Consider the following 16,843-nt stretch of genomic DNA (forward strand, 5'->3'; position numbering starts at 1 on the left):
ATTGCTAAAGTTTGGCCATTTTTACTATTACTTCGTCCGTCCATTTTCAAGACTATATTAAAACTTCCCTAATGGCATATTCTCGTAATGGAACATAAACTAGTGTGACGGGGCAAACATGAGCAGAAATAATAAATAACTGCTAGTTAAATTATGAATTACATAATGTAACGTAGCATTTCTTTTCTTTTTCATAATTTAAATAGATGATTAATCTATATTAATAGAGACAGTAGAGATAATAGCATACTATTTTAAAATTTTATATTAATAATATTGAGATCGAATGATATCTTTTTAAACAATTAAAAAAATATTCATTAAAAATGAATTCCGATAAAAGTAATAAAATCACAAGGGATGGTAGCAAGTTGGTAATATCTCAATTTTTATATTTTTTTCCTATAAATGTAGCTAATTTACATTAATGTCAGTAATTTTGAGATTCAAACTTAATATTTAATTCACATAATTATGACACTTGCGAAAGAATGCAAGAAGACCATAACAAGATCAACCAACTAGTTGTACTTCATTAAGACCACCCAACAGACTTTGTTACATTGATTAAACTTAGGTTTATTACAAGCAGTTATCGGATAACACTAAGAAATTTACCTAATACTACATCAATTAGTACACATTTCTAGAACTCAAAAAGGAGATATTAGTCATTTTGAGTTTTCAAACCGTGAACAGGCATACAAACCGATAACTTTGCCGAGTTTAGTTCTGCTCCATATCACCATGTGACTCTCTGCAGACCCCAACTCTCTCTCTCTTGCAAGTTTCTTCATTTTTGTTTTTATTCTTTCTTTATTCTTGGAAGAACAAGAAACTGAATCAAAATTTAGAAAAGAAAAAAAAAACAATTAAAAGAACTTCAACTAGAAACCAACAAGACTGAGTCTTTCATATTTCTATTAGGTGCAAAAACGAAACACCAACAAACCCACATATCTATCCATCTTCAATCACCATTTCTTAATCTCTACTTCATTTCTTGACCTAAAATCGAAAGACCCATTTCATCTGCAAGAGAAAAGAAAGAGACAATCTTCGCTCTCTCTCTTTATTTTTCTTTTTCTATCTTCTTCATGTTCAATAAATCTGGTGATAAAAATGGCAGAGTTGATAAAACCCACAAGGAAAAACAGAGGATTCTATGTAAAAATGAAACTTGTGCACAGAAATGGAAGGTTACAGCAACAACAGCTAGAGAAAAGCAATCTCTGTTTCAAATATTACAAATGGGTTCTCTGGATATCTCTTTCTCTTTATTTTATCACATCTTATTTTATTAGCCATAAGCCTATTCCTCTCTCTAAAGCTCAGTATTTCTCCAAATCAGCTGTAGTTTCTCGTGCCCTTTTTGAATCAACTAACTCTACATTCTTTCACCAACCCAAGAACAACACTAATCAAGGTACAATAATGCATTCCTGTTACTTTATAATTAGCTATAATTAGCGCTATAAGCTAATCTGTTTTCATATTGGTGATGTTTTTGTAGCATTATTGAAGGATTTGAAGATATATATCTACGAATTGCCATCAAAATACAACAGAGATTGGCTATCAAACAAAAGATGCAGCAACCATTTGTTTGCATCAGAAGTAGCTATCCATAAAGCAATATCAAACAGCGATGACATACGGACATTTGACCCGTATGAAGCTGATTTCTTCTTTGTTCCAGTTTATGTATCTTGCAATTTCAGCACTATTAATGGGTTCCCAGCAATCGGTCACGCAAGGTCTCTCCTTTCCTCTGCAGTCACCTTTATTTCCACTAACTATCCATTATGGAACCGCTCCCAGGGAGCTGACCACGTCTTCGTCGCTTCGCATGATTTCGGATCCTGTTTTCACACTCTGGTAACAATCTTCAAGCCGCTATCTTTTTTAATTTTTGCAAGTTGGTCATAAAGATGAAATCTTTTTAACTTTTGGGTCACTTTTTTTTTTTTTTTTTCCTAAAGGAAGAGAGGGCTATGCAAGATGGAGTACCGGAGTTTTTGAAGAAGTCAATTATATTACAGACCTTTGGCGTTAAATATGACCATCCATGTCAACAAGTAGAGAACGTGGTAATACCACCTTATATCTCTCCGGTGAGTGTGCGGTCAACTCTTAAAAAGGCGCCGTTAACCGGCCGGAGAGATATTTGGGTGTTCTTTAGAGGGAAAATGGAAGTTCATCCCAAGAATGTCAGTGGACGATTTTACAGCAAGTAATGATCATACTTAAAAAAAAAATTGGCTTAATGGGTATTTTTCTTGTTCTAATTTCTCATTTGGGTTTTCATTTTTGTTTTCTTTTGGAATTTAGGAAGGTGAGGACAGAGATATGGAGGAGGTTCAACGGTGACCGGAGGTTCTATTTGCAAAGGCATAGATTTGCCGGTTACCAGTCAGAAATAGCACGGTCAGTGTTCTGTTTATGTCCATTAGGGTGGGCCCCGTGGAGTCCAAGGCTGGTTGAATCAGTAGCATTGGGCTGTGTGCCGGTAATAATAGCCGATGGCATTCGGTTACCCTTCCCCTCCGCGGTGCCTTGGCCGGCCATATCACTCACCGTGGCCGAAAAGGACGTGGCAAAACTGGGAAGGATACTTGAAGACGTGGCGGCTACTAATTTGACGTTGATACAGAAAAACATATGGGACCCAACAGTTAGACGGGCCCTACTATTCAACGATCAAATCGAGGAAGGGGATGCCACGTGGCAAGTGCTTTACGCCTTGACAAAGAAGCTGGATAGGTCGCGTAGGACAGTAAGGGTTTCCAGCCAATGAAGGAAATACACGTAGAAGGATATGATTTGTGGACCATGTTTCTATTCTGCTAGCTAATATAGACGTGCTTTTCCCAACGTGGATGCTGCGGTTGCATGTAAATGAGCCAATGTGGAGTACAGCTGGAATTATTTCCCGACTGCATCTTATATAAACAGCGGGATGGGGAATTTTTAATAGCCTGCGGTGGGGTCCATTTATGCACAGAGTTAAGTTGGATTTTTGCTGAGTTGGCTGAGAATAATTGGTCCCATAAGCATAAATATTTAAAAAAGAAATCATTACAGTGGTGAGTACATGTGGAAATGAGAAATTTTGGCGAAAAATGGAGTAATAAAACAAGTAGGGTGCATGTTGTGTATATATATATAAATCTTATTTTTTTTAATGGCTCATAAATAGCTGTTTATAAGTTATGCTTAGTTGTTTTTGGGTTAATAATGTTAAATGGGATATGAAAAATGGACTCTCCAATGATGCATAAACAACAAAAAAAGATCAAATTCAATTTTGATGTTGAAACCTGCATGCAAATAATTGTTTCTTTTTTTCTTAAAAACATTTAAGGCTGCTGCATGCATGTTCCATGTGGTAAAAAGATGTGCACAGGAGCAAATTCAGCATTATTTCTTTCAAAAAGTGCTTTATTTATATATATTTTGATGAGAAAAAGTAAATTTCAAATGAACTTTTTTGTTTTAGTTTTCTGTTAGGAGAAAAAAGATATATTTTTGAAGATAGAAAAAAAGAAAAAGAGAAGATGGGAAGTGTCAGAACTTTTAATATACAAAGAAGGAGTGAATTTACTTATTGTTATTTAATGATGGGGCGGTAGTGGTGGGGGGGGTGTGTCAGTATGGTCACGGATGAATGGTTTTTTGCAGTAGCAGCCAAACCCCAACCTAACCTTGCGGACCAACACACCTCTTTTCTGTCTCAACACTGCGTTTTGGCTCTTTCCACATTAGATAAGCTAAAACTGTTGCCCACATTGTTAGCGACTCACCTCTTCTTTCCTAGTAAAAAAATTCTGGTATATGAGATGAGACTTGTGATATAAAATTTACTAATGAAACACAGTCATTTGTACTTCACCTCTAATATTTAAAGATTAAAGTTCTGCACAACTACAACAATTATGACACTTAAAGTTTGCATTCAATGCGTATCAACCCTAATAATAAATTAATTATTAGGGTTGGAAAATGCAAAGGAATGAAAAAGGGAATGGGATTAGTCTAAACCCAATTTCATAATAGCTCTTTCTTACCTAAACTAATTATCTACATTAAAATGAATATAAAAGTCATAAAATAAATAAGTGTTATATTTTAGTATTAAATAATTGATATATCATTAATTATTTAATATATACGAAAATATTTCATTAATAAAAAAGATTTTAAAAGGTCCTTTCAAAAAAAAAGATATTGAAAGAAGTTTACAGTGATACCTGTAATTTTGAGGGTTGATATTTGGACAGGCTGTAGCAATTCATTTTATTTAATGACAACCAATTTATATATTGAATTTTTTTTGTATTATGGTAAAATAGATTTTTAATGCAGTGAAGTCCTTTTTTTTTTTTTTTTCCAACTTTACATGTGACTAATTATGAGCTGTGCAGATCAGAAGATCAACACTAGAAGAATCACAAAGTTTGTTCAATTTTCAATCAACAGATGATCATATGTTTCTGATAAAGAATTGTAGCATGATTGATGATTTTCAAGTTATGAGTAATCTTTTAGTATTAGTGTGGCCTAAGTTTGTTGTTAAAGAAAGTCTCGAATTATTGAATTGATGCAAAACAATAATAAGGTTTGCAATAAACAACTGAAAAGAAATAAATAAAAAACAGAAAATCAAAAAATCCGACCTGCCGGATTCGAACCAGCGACCTAAGGATATACTGCTGATTTTCCACTACAGTCCTCCGCTCTACCAACTGAGCTAAGGTCGGTTTTGATGAATATGACCAAATAAATATTTTATATATAATCTACACAGGATATAAAAGCATATATCTAAATCAATAGGACACCGTCCATTAATTATAATCCATTATTGGTTAGTTAGAAGGATGAATTCGGTCGAATTTCCTCAAGTTCTTCATTAAAGATATTGTTTATAGTCTAGGCTACCAAGTCATGGTCCTGGCCTTATTACCTCCAAGAATGCTTCGCAACAGGCCCAAATTCATAAGAGACAACCCTAAATCATTTGTAAATAGAGCAAACCAAACATGTTTCTGCCCCTTTCAGACAGATCCTCAAAATATGTTTACCATTTGAAACTTTTTTCTCAGTTTTTAAAAGCTTGTCTGAAAAGGGTGCAAAGTTACCAAGTTTGAACCCTATGATTAGACTTTTACATGTACCTAAACCAAGCAAAAGAGTGAACAGGATCAGGTCCCCATTCCACATTAGTTAAGTTGCTTAAAGACAATCATTAGAGAATTTCTGAGTCTTAAAACTTTTTGAGTGACAAAAGTGTGCATATAATTGTTCAGATAAATCCGAGTTTGAATAGCTATTGATTGTTTAAAAGGGTGGATTTTAATCCTACTTTTCTTTTTCTAATTTAAAGGACTATTTTTGGACCCACGTCAACAATAATTTATAAAAGAAAACTATACCAAATTGGTAAAAAAAAAAAAGGGATATGCTTTTGCATGAACGGTCTATGATTTCCAAAAGACACATAAAGTCTTCGTCTCTAAATCAAATCAAATCTTCAATAGATATGGCCCTTAGCATCAAATCAAGCATTCCACTTAATTTTTTTTTCTTTTTGTTTAATGATAATAATGGGTAGGGAAGACTTGCCGTACATACTTTAATATAAGTTCAAGGAAGTAACCCTTAATTTGTTTTGGCCTAAATGGTTCTTCATTTAAATGATTCTTATCATTATCATAAAATGAATTTCCCCCCTATATCTTCTTTTTTATTTTTATTAACCTTTTTTTTTGTTTCATTTTCTTGAGGTGTCTATTTTTACTAAAAATGTATCTTTTTAACCGCCTTAAACCTTATAAGTCTAAAAAGCCTTATTAAAATAGAATTAATTGATAAAATATTTCTCTCATTTTGTAAATAGATGGATGCAAGTCATCTACTAATGCCAAAAAAGAATTAAAAAACCTCCATGACCAAGTTAATGAAGCTACTCCATTTTATATGCCTAAGCCAGATTAGCCCACAGAATTTAGCAAAACTTGTATACTGAAAAATACTGATCATTCACAAGTACTAAATCAGAATTCAACCTAAATAATGTAAGAAAGGAACTAGAAAAATTCGACTAAGGACTAGCTATAGTTTTAGCTTAATTTAATTAGCCACTTTCATGAATCTTATAGACGAAAAAGGTCTAAGTTTACAACACTCTTAAGCTTTTCAACACATTCATCTCTTAATTATTTGAAAATAATAGCTACTATTCAATGAAACCACATTTCTTTATCTATTTTTTAATTATTTATTTTTGTTACTATTTTATTTTTTCTTCTTCTATTAGACTTTTGAGCGAAACCTTTTGTCATTGAGCAAGTGAAATGCATATAGGATCTTGCATGAGAATAAGGGCACTACCCAAAAAAAAAAAAAAAAGAAAGTTAAATTGAAGTGTGGTCCAATTTGGATTGACAAGTTTAGGTACCAGAACAGAACAGTACACCAAAGGAGAGACAGCTAGTGGACCAAAAATTAAAGAAAAATAAAATAAAATTCAAAACTCACATGTGAGGTACGTACTAAAAACAATTTCAGGGAAGACAATGGAGATTCACAAGTGAAGCTATACTCCCTTGTGTTCTTCCAATTTGTGCAAGAACGAGTGCTTACAAAGCATTATTCACCAATCATTTTCTTTCCCACTTAGTATAGGCAAAGTTGATGCAAACAACCATTTTGTTGTATATATATATATTCTCACCCCAATCATTTTTTTTTTGTTAGTACATGCTCATGTAAATTCAAGCATCATTTTGCTGCATTGTCATAAATTGGGTTTTCAAAATCCATTAAAGCAATAGATACCATTCTTCTTTTTAACTACAAATCTATGATTTCATTGATTACAAGGATGATTATACTAAAATCTTATCAAAAGCATTTAGGAGCATCAGAAAATCAGGCTCACAACATGGACAATTACAAAAACAAGCCATTGTTTTATTCCAACCCACATGACATGTGACATATAATATTTTTACAAAATTACATTTTAATTTTAAAATATTAAAAAATAATTTAGTAAAAATATTATATAGTACACAGGTAGGCAAGAGTTTAGACAAAAATAAAAGGAATATTTAACATTTGTTTTGTTAAGGTTAACAATTCTAGCTAAGATATCTGCTATCATGTTGGCCCTCTTAGTCCTATTTACACAAGCTGCTTACAAAGGCTTCAAATATCATGTTATTGCTAAGTCTATATGCTCGACGACCGGGCTTTAATACAATGGCTAGACACTTAGTGCCGGAGAAGTTCAAAACTTTCTTTCTTCAAAATGTGATAGTTTATTTCCCTACTCATTTTTTTTTTTAACTTAACAACTAACATATCCACAAAATGGAGCAGTAAATTGGATTTCGGAGACAATTGCTATAGTTACTTATAAATCCATGCTAAATAAACAATTGTTCAAATATTTTATTCATATCAATTGAACTCATTTTTTAACAATTGCGAAATTTTAAGTCATACCTCTTATCAGAATCGATTAATTAGAAAAAAACTATCTACTCCGTAAGAAAAAAAGAAAAGAAAAGAAAAGGCACAATTTTTGTATTTTATTCCACAAATAATTCTTGCAGAAACAATAGTACAAACAAATACAATAAAAACCCTTTGAGATCTAGGAGGCTTGGATGATCTTGCACCTAAATGGGACCCATCTCAAGAACTCTCCAAAGTTGTCCCGACAAACTGCTCACAAGTGAAAACAACAAAAACAACAACTAGTACAAATATTAGAACCGTGTTTGTGTATACAATATTGAAACAAACTTGTTATTTTGTAGGGTATAACCCGAATTTGATAAGGCCTTGGCACATTTTTATGCAGAGCCCTAAAAGATTCGGTTAAATTTTTCTCACAATACTCTAGCATTCGGGTGTTTGTGTATGGTCTCTTTTTGGATCCCTACAATAGTCATATGCCAGATAGTTCCTCTGGACCCATTCCATGGTGGAGTACTGCTGTTGGCTGAGGCCGCTACCGAACGGTGAAGTGGAGGGCGGCCGGCAGGTGGGGGAACCATTTGTGGTGCACCCACTAATTTTGAAATTTTGATACCTACCAATGAAGGGTTGGTAGCTATAATCAGCTTTGTATTTTCCATCCTCAGTGGCCCATGATGATGCATCCCAAATTGAGCCATATATCCACATTGGCCTTAAAGGAAATGTAGAATCACTTTTTCTTGGATACCGTCTAATAGGAACATCATCTACGAAAAATCTGCAGTCCACATCAAGGAAAAAAAAAGCCAAAGTTCGCTAGCTGATAAATTAATAAATGCATGCATCCTCTAGAATTAGGGTTCACAAGACAATTATAAAAGGAGAATAATAACGAAATAAAAATACATGTTGGAATCTTTCTATCCAAAGTCTATTAATGAATGTTGATAAGACTTTAACACTTTATAATAACAAAAGAGATAATTATTTGTGTTGTATAATTCCGACCCAATAAATTTTATTAAAATTTGGATCAGAATTGAAGAAGAATGATATCTAGGTTAATTATGATATCTAAACAATAAAAATTTTATTAATTTTCTCTTCTAGCTACTTAAACGAATTCATGGGCATGCCTTATTTGGATAGGTAAATGAATAAATAAACACGCATACCAATAAAAGTATACATTAAAAGCTAACAGAAAATGCAAAAATAGGTAGTTTTTATTAAATGTAAAATAACAAGCAAGAAGTAAATAAAAAGAAAAGAAAAAGAATACTAACATGATCTCATTAGGGGTCCACATAATGGCATATTGATGAAAATCTTGAGTAGGATCAAACCAGAGATGAAATTTCATTTCTCTTCCGATAATTTTGCCATCACCACTTCCTTTGATATAGACATTGGTCTGCAAAGTATATGGTTTACCTGGAGTTGTTCCAAGAAACTCAATATCAATTTCGTCATGGTTTCCAGGATAGTCTTCATTGTTGGAAAGCTGCCATAGTTTTCCAAATTAATAAAAAGCACAGGGAAAAATCTTAAGAAATTAAGAAGAATAAAAAATTTAGTTAAATGTCACTGTAATGTAATAATTAAGCAATTGAGGATGTGTCTCACATAGAAAGATGTAATGACTCCTGCAGTATAACCAGGTTGAAGCTTGATGGATGCACCAAAGTAGCCTGACCTATATGGCTGAAGTGACTTGTACCCACTTCCTGTTTTCCATAAATATATATATATATATAGACACACACATGTATCAAATAATTAATTAAGAATAGGAATGTACTGATTGTATAGCTATTGAGAATATACATAGTAATAATACTGTATGTGACAGTCAAATAATTAGTATAAAAATGGAAGTAAAGTATAGAAGAATCGAGAAAGAACCTGAACTGGAATCCAGCCATATAGTTAATGTTCCTTGGTCTAGTCTTTGGTGCTGAGGACCCCAAAGATTTCTGTAACCTTGATCAAAGCCAATAGAACTGATTCTTGAACCAGGGTAGTAGCCAGGAGAAGGAGGAGTTTGAGCAATGCTTGAAGAAGATGTCATTAGAAGGATTAGTGGTAGGAAATGGAGAAGAGAAGCCATGGAAACAAAGAAACTGAAGGAAGGGCTATATTGCAGTGGTAATAGCAGTAGTGATTGTAAAGAACACACAACTCTGAAGAAAAATTGGGTATCTAGTGGGTATAAATAGGGAGATGTTAAGGCCCCACATTGCAAAGTAAGATGACAAGTTGGTTGATGAGGAGTTATACATGTAGACAAAAAAAATGATTAATTAGTGATAAATGAAGAAAGATTGTCCAACTTTTGTGTGTATGAGTTTATCCTTTTTCACTTTATTTTCTTTATAATCAGCACCATTTCCACTTATGAGAATACTTGTTTAATGTGGTTTCTCACTTGGGCAAGCAAACACCCATCATCATCATTTTACTTGCTGCAGATTAAACATGGCTTACATTTTCAGAAGAACATGATATGAAGAAAGGATAGACATATTTGGTATAAAAATGAAAATCATGCTTTTGCTTGCTTGTACATAGCTTATAGATAAAGAATATGATGGAAAACTAAGAAATGAATTGTGAAATAGGATTGAAATGGAATCTCTAACTTGTCTTATTTGAGTGTCTCATTGTTTATATTGTGATGGGAATGACCACCCACCACTCATTTAATCTACTTTTTTCTTCCTTCTTTTCCTTTTTGCATGACCAATCATCAGAATTAAGCATCTTGGCTATGGTCTATAGGGTCCTATCATATAATTTGTTAGTTAGGTTGATTTGGTTAATTACTATGCATTAATTAGACTATGAGTTAACTCAGTCATATGATAAAACTATCTAAAATATTAATTCTATCCAGCATTCATGTCGCCTTAATTTTAAAATTTTTCTAAAAGAGAAAGTATAAATCTAAATCATTCCAACAAAATTTAACTATATAAACCATTGAATTCACAAACCAAATTTGTGTTTATTTAATCTTACCATGTTCATTAATTTAATACAATGATGGAATTAGGCATAAAATCGCTCTCTTGCTGTACGTGTTATAATACAACTTTTGACTTCTTTCATTACATTATTAAGATATTCTTTTCAACTATTAGCATTTATATAATATGTGACCTCAATGTATTTAAACCAACTTCTATCCACCAATTCTTTTTTTAATTTTTTTTTTATTTTTATTGCCATCCTTCCTTCTCGTTTTAACCCATATTCGTTAGAATGTCAACTTAGACATGTTTTTTTAAAAAAATATATAAATTCCAACAGTTGTGAGACCTAATAATAATAATAATAATAATAACAACAACTATACTTTATTAGTGTACAATATCCGCATGATTATTCCTTAAGAAAAAAAACAACATAATCACAAGAAGTAGAGGGGGCCTCTCGGGTTTATCATTCTACGCTCGATATTTGCAGTAATTATTTATAAAATAATTTTTAAAGATATAAATTGAAATATATATCGATCGCCAGATTAAATCTATAAATTTCTTTTATCAGCTTGAAGGTACGTTTTTAGCAGGAGAAGCAGTTAGGGCATAATTTGGAGGCAAGTGATTATGAGAATCTAAATCTGTTCACCTGCCTGATCATATAACCTTGACTGTGTGTTTACTTGTCCTGATTATGTGGCAATCTTTTTTATATATTAAGGCCAAAGAAGAAGAGGCTACAATATAATGCTACTAAATTATACTTCTTTTTCTTTTTTGTTGAATGATTAAAAGCAACAAAAGTGGAACCTACCTACAACTTCTGTTCAAGTTTTGACAAAGATTAAAAAGAAAAAACATAAACATAATTGACTCACTTAATTATAAAGACCTGAAAATGCTTAAAATATTATTAGCAAGTTGCTTAAGGAGCTGGTCAGAGCATGCAATGCGGGTGGATTGTTGCCTGGTCGGGAGCCACGGATTGCTTAGAATCATGCACACAATATAATTCATGGAAAATGGAAGCCTTAGGTTTGGATTATCAAATGAAGATAAAATACCTTCATTATAAAAAAAACATATATATATATATATATATATATATATATTTTAAATATTGTTTTTAATTGGCTAGTGTTACACTAAATTAATTAATTTTCTTCAAGTGAGAGATAAAGGGTAGAAATCAGGCATTTTCCTGAAGAACAAAAAGGAGAAAAAGAGAAATATTACATATGCCTTTTTTTTTTCTTCTTTTTAATATAATGATAATTTTATTAATTGATCTTAATATAAAAAGAATACTAAATAATCATTATTACTATCCAAAAAAGAAATGCCTTCTGTTATCATAGTACTAACAAGTGCACATGTGATTGTCCACACACAGCAAGCAAAATATTCCAAATATTAACAAAGTTTATGTTAATATTTTAAATGAAGATATGATGCACATTTATGCAATGAATTTTTCGTTTTTTTAGGGTTTTTTCTTTTACTTGCCATTTCCACAAAATCAAAATTTTGATTTGTTCTTGTTGTGCAAATGGGATATATTTAATCTTGATACATAACTTCAAATGAATACGCATCCTTTCAAATAAAAATGCAACTTGAATCTCTTCCATGCATAATTTTCAGCAAGAAGCATGTCATAACTTTTCCCTGAATGTAAGAACATAAGAAAATTCAAAAAAGGAATAAGGGGATGAAGGATTCAATTGCACATAATAGTGTTAGTGTTAAGATATACCCTTAATTATGGAAGGACTAGACTGGACAAATCTGTCAACAAATAAAATATGAAGACCAACAAAATAATTTCGATGCCAAAATAAAAAGAAATTATATATGAGAAACGTCTTTCTTTGTCTGTTAATGATGGTTATAGAGAGGTATAGAAATTGACAATCATAGTCATCAATTCATAAATTAATTTGGTAAGCAATAACTTTCAGAGAAAATGTTATGATACATTTCTTGCATGAGAAATTAAGCCTCTATTGTAGACTATGATATGGAATAAAGAAATTGGACAAATTAACTAGAAGAAGAAGAAGAAGAAGAAGAAGAAGAAGAAGAAGAAGAAGAAGAAGAAGTCTATTATTTGTTCTCCTTGGCCGGCCATAGCCTACATCATGGGATTATCGATTTTATGTGGGGTCTGTTTGCCGACAGATGAAGAAGAAGAAGAAGAAGAGAGCACACACAATGGGACATTTTTATGTGCTACTGCTCATCACACAACTCTTCTAACACTCTGCCTCCATATATAGTCACCAAATATAAAAAGAAAGAGGGCCAAAATAAGTTAAGTGCATGGAACAAATGGTTTATTTCACAGCATAACATTTTCTTTTTCTTGGGCCAAGCACTTGCTAAGAAAAAAAACTTTTTCATTGCTTAGATAATTAGGAAATATTCATTTTAGATTCGAAAACCTGATTAAAATTCTCAAAATCTAAGAATGACTTTAGTATTATAGGTAATTAAATATATTTCTTTTTCAATTTCACTTTGTTATTAGTTTTTTGTTTTTTGTTTTTATCTTTACAAATATCAAAAAATCTATATCAGTTTTCTGTTTATTTGTACCATTTTTTTAAATATGTAAAAAAAAAAAACTTATATTTTTAAAATTATAATAAACTCCAAAAAATTTTAAAAGATAACATATTTTTTTTTATATTTTTATTTATATAAGGAGTCACATGTTTTTAAATAAAAATAAGGAGTTTTTACTTTATTTATTTCAAATTTACCTTTTAAAATTAAGATATTGCCCAATAGAAAATAACAGCAAATAAACATGTTTTAAAATTTTTTTATGAAAACAAGAAGATTTTTTTTCTTAAAAAATTAAAAATAAAAGTGAAAAAAGTTATCTACAAATAAAAAAGACCCTAAATATTTCGTAATTCATTTTCTTTTTTTTTTGGGTTTTAACCCAAGATCATGATCAATATATGCTCGAAGTTGTCTTAATAACTTCTTTACCCATTTTCATTTTATTTATGTTATTAATTTGAATTTAAACTTGTAACTATCACATAATTGTATGTTTAATTGTGGGTTAACTTTGTTGCTTCTCATAATAAATTCAAAAAAAAGTCCCACTTTGCTAATTTGGTGGTAGATATAGCATTGGCTACCTAAACACACTTTCCTTGAACCTTCACTATTTATGGCATCTGCAACTTAATATATTTGGGTAAGACGTATACATTGTTTAATATTATAATATCACCAAATTTCCACAATCATCCAGATTTCGAAAAGGCAATGACAACTTGAAAAGATATGAAACTCACTTGGCAAAGATAAACAAAATAATACGTTTTTAATGATAATTGATTAATTAATTAATTAATTAATTAGGATAGATAAGAAGAAGAAAAAAAAGGACAAATTTGCATTTAGATATCTCATCAAACAAATCCCAACTTGATCTTAACTTTTGTCCAAGTATTTCATGTCTTTATTCTATGGGAGCCAAATTAGAAGGCACTAATGATCAACTTTATGAAAAGCATAATCATGTCATATGTATTAGATGATAAGGGAGGTAACAGTTTAATTATCTGCTTACATATATTTATATACAAAAGATTTGATAATTAAAAATTGGGGATTTTTGTGAAGTCATAGTTAGAACTTTTTTGAAATATTTAAATCCAGTTTTGGCAAGTATATATCTCTTGTCGAGAAAATGGAAGTCCAAACTTTAGAATTCTTATCCACAAAGTATAATTAACTTCTTAATATGAAAATTAGGAGCCTTAATTATATTGGTTTTAACAAGGCAAAATAAATTAATATATAGCATGATTGAAAAGCTGTTCCAAGGAGTTAAGAATTGTGAAGTATCAAAATAAATATGAATTCTTATCCATGTTATTGCTTTGATCCAAAGTAGATGAATTCTTTTTCAACCGAAATAATTTTAAGTATTTTTACACTAATTAATCTAGATAATCATCATTATGAGGAGTTTTGCTTATACAAATGTAGAAAAGATCACTTTTAAGTTTTAACCATCAATCATATCATATTGTAGTGTTGCTTAGATTCTCTTATATATATATATATGGTTCATTTTGCTTGTCGTAGACATTGCTTTCATGGCATCTTTTGTCTAGATTTTAGTTATGATTACTATTCAACTAAATTGTCCAGTTGGTACTAGTTCTTTAGATCATATTTCAAATTGATATTAATACTTTAATTTGAATCTAATTAGTACCAAAACTATATGAAAGTATATCAATTTAGGGTAGCTTTACAATTTCCGAATTGATGCTAATTTGGCAATTTAAGAAAGTATATTCTGTTTGATTCTCCGCCTCAGCATGTGTCATGTCATAAAAATTAATCCAATCAGCCAGTGAGTCTCACTCTCTAACTTTCTCTAATGACATGACACATGCTGTGGCGGATAATCAAACGAAATACACCTTCTTTTATAACATGATTCAAATCTATTAGCATTTTTGTTCTTACAATTTATATATATGATGGTTAAGGCTATTCCTATCCTCCTTCTGTCTCCTTGCACTCTATTAGTATTATTATTTTTTATATAAAAAATACTTTAGAAACTAATATCACAAACAAACAATACAATTACAATCAACCGAACCGAAACTGCCGAATTCACAAATGACATTAATCCTTAACTCAAATTCGTTGAAAATCTAGATTAACTCCAAAACTAACTAAATTATGAGCAATTAAATTGTAAATTCGACTAATAAAATTAAAAATAAACAGCAGAGACAAATACTAAATGTAATTAGGGGTATTAAATGAAAATATGTGTATGATTAGGCCCACCCTTATCATATGATAGCTGCTTAATTGTTTCTGATCACATCATGCATAAGAACAGATTCGTTTGTTGCTTTGTCCTGCAATGCAATAATTCTATAAGTCAATTCTTGTTCTGTTTGTAACCCATCATCATGCCGGTTTAAACGGAAAAACTGCTACTCCGTACGAAACCATAATAAAAACCGAGACATAAAATTCGGTACGAAACACAAAAAAACTTTTTCCAAAAAATTAAATACGGAACAATTAAAATCATATTGTAATAAAATATATTAATAAGTTTATAGATATAAAATATAAAATAGATATTAATTTTACCAAATTTTATTAATATAATATAATGATAATGATTTCTGTTAGAATAAATGATATGCAAATAATTATTTATTATAAACTAAAAAAAATTTAAAAAGTTATTTTTATATCTATACAAGAATGTGAAATAAATAAAAAAATAAAAAAACACACACACATATATATATATACTTTGAATTTTTTAAGTATACAACTTTTAATTATAATCAAAGCTGGTTTTAATATTTTTAACAATTTATTTTTACTTTCTTAAAAGTTTCGCCTTTATTTCTTTAAATTTCTTTAAAATTTTAATTTTTTTAAAATTTTGAAGTTTCTGGCATGCTTTCAAGAGTTTTTGAAAAATTCTCAAAAAAATCTTAATTTTCAAAACGTATTTAATAGGGAAACGTGATGCTTTTACAACCTAGAGAAAATTGCATATATATTTATTTATTTATTTTTCCTTATAAGATAAAGAATGTAACTATGGACCCATGTGTGGAGATACTGTAATTATATACATGGATTCATACAGGAGACGAGACATTCAAAACTTGATAAGGGTCGTAGTTTCGGGGCGCATGAATTCGTTGAATACAAGAAATGGCTGCGAAAAATGTCTGGAAAAATGATAGGCACGCATGTGGTAATGTCAGACACATACGCACAAATGAACAGAACAATCGAAGACGAAGAGTTTCAGAGGTTGTTAGAAAAATGGTACCGCCCATATATCTGCACTTGTTTGTTCATAATATGATCATTTTCCATGGCAGGAAAAAGATAATTTAATTTTATGTTGCCTCTTCAAAGTCAAGGGCTTAATTAGATGCCCTACCGACACTTTGATGGTACCCTCAAAATTGGGAACTTGACCACGTACCCAATAATATTGCTTTGAAAGTGTTGAAATTGAATAATGTGGTTTTCCAAATTGTAGAATTTTGTGCACTTGCTCTAATTAAGTAATCAAATTGTGACATTTCTTTATAAATTTATGTTTGTGTAGCACATTAATAATGACGTTAATTTTGGTTTAATGTATTTGAAGGAATAAATAATGCTTCAATAAAACAAAAATGTGCCAAAATAAATTAAATGGTTTAGGTGTATTGATATGTATCTCAATGATTTTGGATATTAGTACACATTGTTTATAGATTCTTTCACATTTTATCATTGAAAATTAGATTGTGATCACAATTTGGTCAAGGCCTACATAATGTCCTTAGCTATAA

The 16,843-nt window shown here is 30.7% G+C and overlaps 2 protein-coding genes and 1 non-coding gene across 3 annotated transcripts; 1 reads left to right on the forward strand and 2 right to left on the reverse strand.

Annotated features, from left to right (window-relative positions):
* The first annotated feature begins 723 nt into the window (after positions 1–723).
* On the forward strand, positions 724–3,160 carry LOC8275278 (probable glucuronoxylan glucuronosyltransferase IRX7). Its single transcript, XM_002523664.4, has 4 exons — positions 724–1,426; positions 1,514–1,878; positions 1,983–2,233; positions 2,332–3,160. Exons 1-4 carry the CDS (start codon positions 1,123–1,125, stop codon positions 2,795–2,797), a joined length of 1,386 nt encoding a protein of 461 aa, XP_002523710.2. The 5' UTR covers positions 724–1,122; the 3' UTR covers positions 2,798–3,160.
* A 1,510-nt stretch (positions 3,161–4,670) lies between these two features.
* Positions 4,671–4,760, reverse strand: TRNAY-GUA. Its single transcript is given in 2 exon segments — positions 4,671–4,706; positions 4,724–4,760. It is a non-coding gene; the product is annotated as a tRNA-Tyr (tRNA).
* A 2,821-nt stretch (positions 4,761–7,581) lies between these two features.
* Positions 7,582–9,688, reverse strand: LOC8275228 (probable xyloglucan endotransglucosylase/hydrolase protein 32). The gene is made up of 4 exons (XM_002523663.4): positions 9,397–9,688; positions 9,118–9,218; positions 8,778–8,995; positions 7,582–8,269 (listed from the first exon to the last, which is right to left on the reverse strand). Exons 1-4 carry the CDS (start codon positions 9,599–9,601, stop codon positions 7,912–7,914), a joined length of 882 nt encoding a protein of 293 aa, XP_002523709.1. The 5' UTR covers positions 9,602–9,688; the 3' UTR covers positions 7,582–7,911.
* Between the last annotated feature and the right edge of the window lie 7,155 nt (positions 9,689–16,843).

The sequence above is a fragment of the Ricinus communis genome, chromosome 8, assembly GCF_019578655.1.
Source record: "Ricinus communis isolate WT05 ecotype wild-type chromosome 8, ASM1957865v1, whole genome shotgun sequence".
In the NCBI taxonomy this organism is placed as follows: domain Eukaryota; kingdom Viridiplantae; phylum Streptophyta; class Magnoliopsida; order Malpighiales; family Euphorbiaceae; genus Ricinus; species Ricinus communis.

Coding starts and splice junctions, on each gene's coding strand:
- LOC8275278 (XM_002523664.4), top strand. CDS start 1,123: ATGGCAGAGTTGATAAAACCCACAAGGAAAAACAGAGGATTCTATGTA. Junction 1,427..1,513: donor CAAGAACAACACTAATCAAG/GTACAATAATGC, acceptor ATGTTTTTGTAG/CATTATTGAAGGATTTGAAG. Junction 1,879..1,982: donor GATCCTGTTTTCACACTCTG/GTAACAATCTTC, acceptor TTTTTCCTAAAG/GAAGAGAGGGCTATGCAAGA.
- LOC8275228 (XM_002523663.4), bottom strand. CDS start 9,601: ATGGCTTCTCTTCTCCATTTCCTACCACTAATCCTTCTAATGACATCT. Junction 9,219..9,396: donor ATGGCTGGATTCCAGTTCAG/GTTCTTTCTCGA, acceptor TATGGAAAACAG/GAAGTGGGTACAAGTCACTT. Junction 8,996..9,117: donor GAGTCATTACATCTTTCTAT/GTGAGACACATC, acceptor AAACTATGGCAG/CTTTCCAACAATGAAGACTA.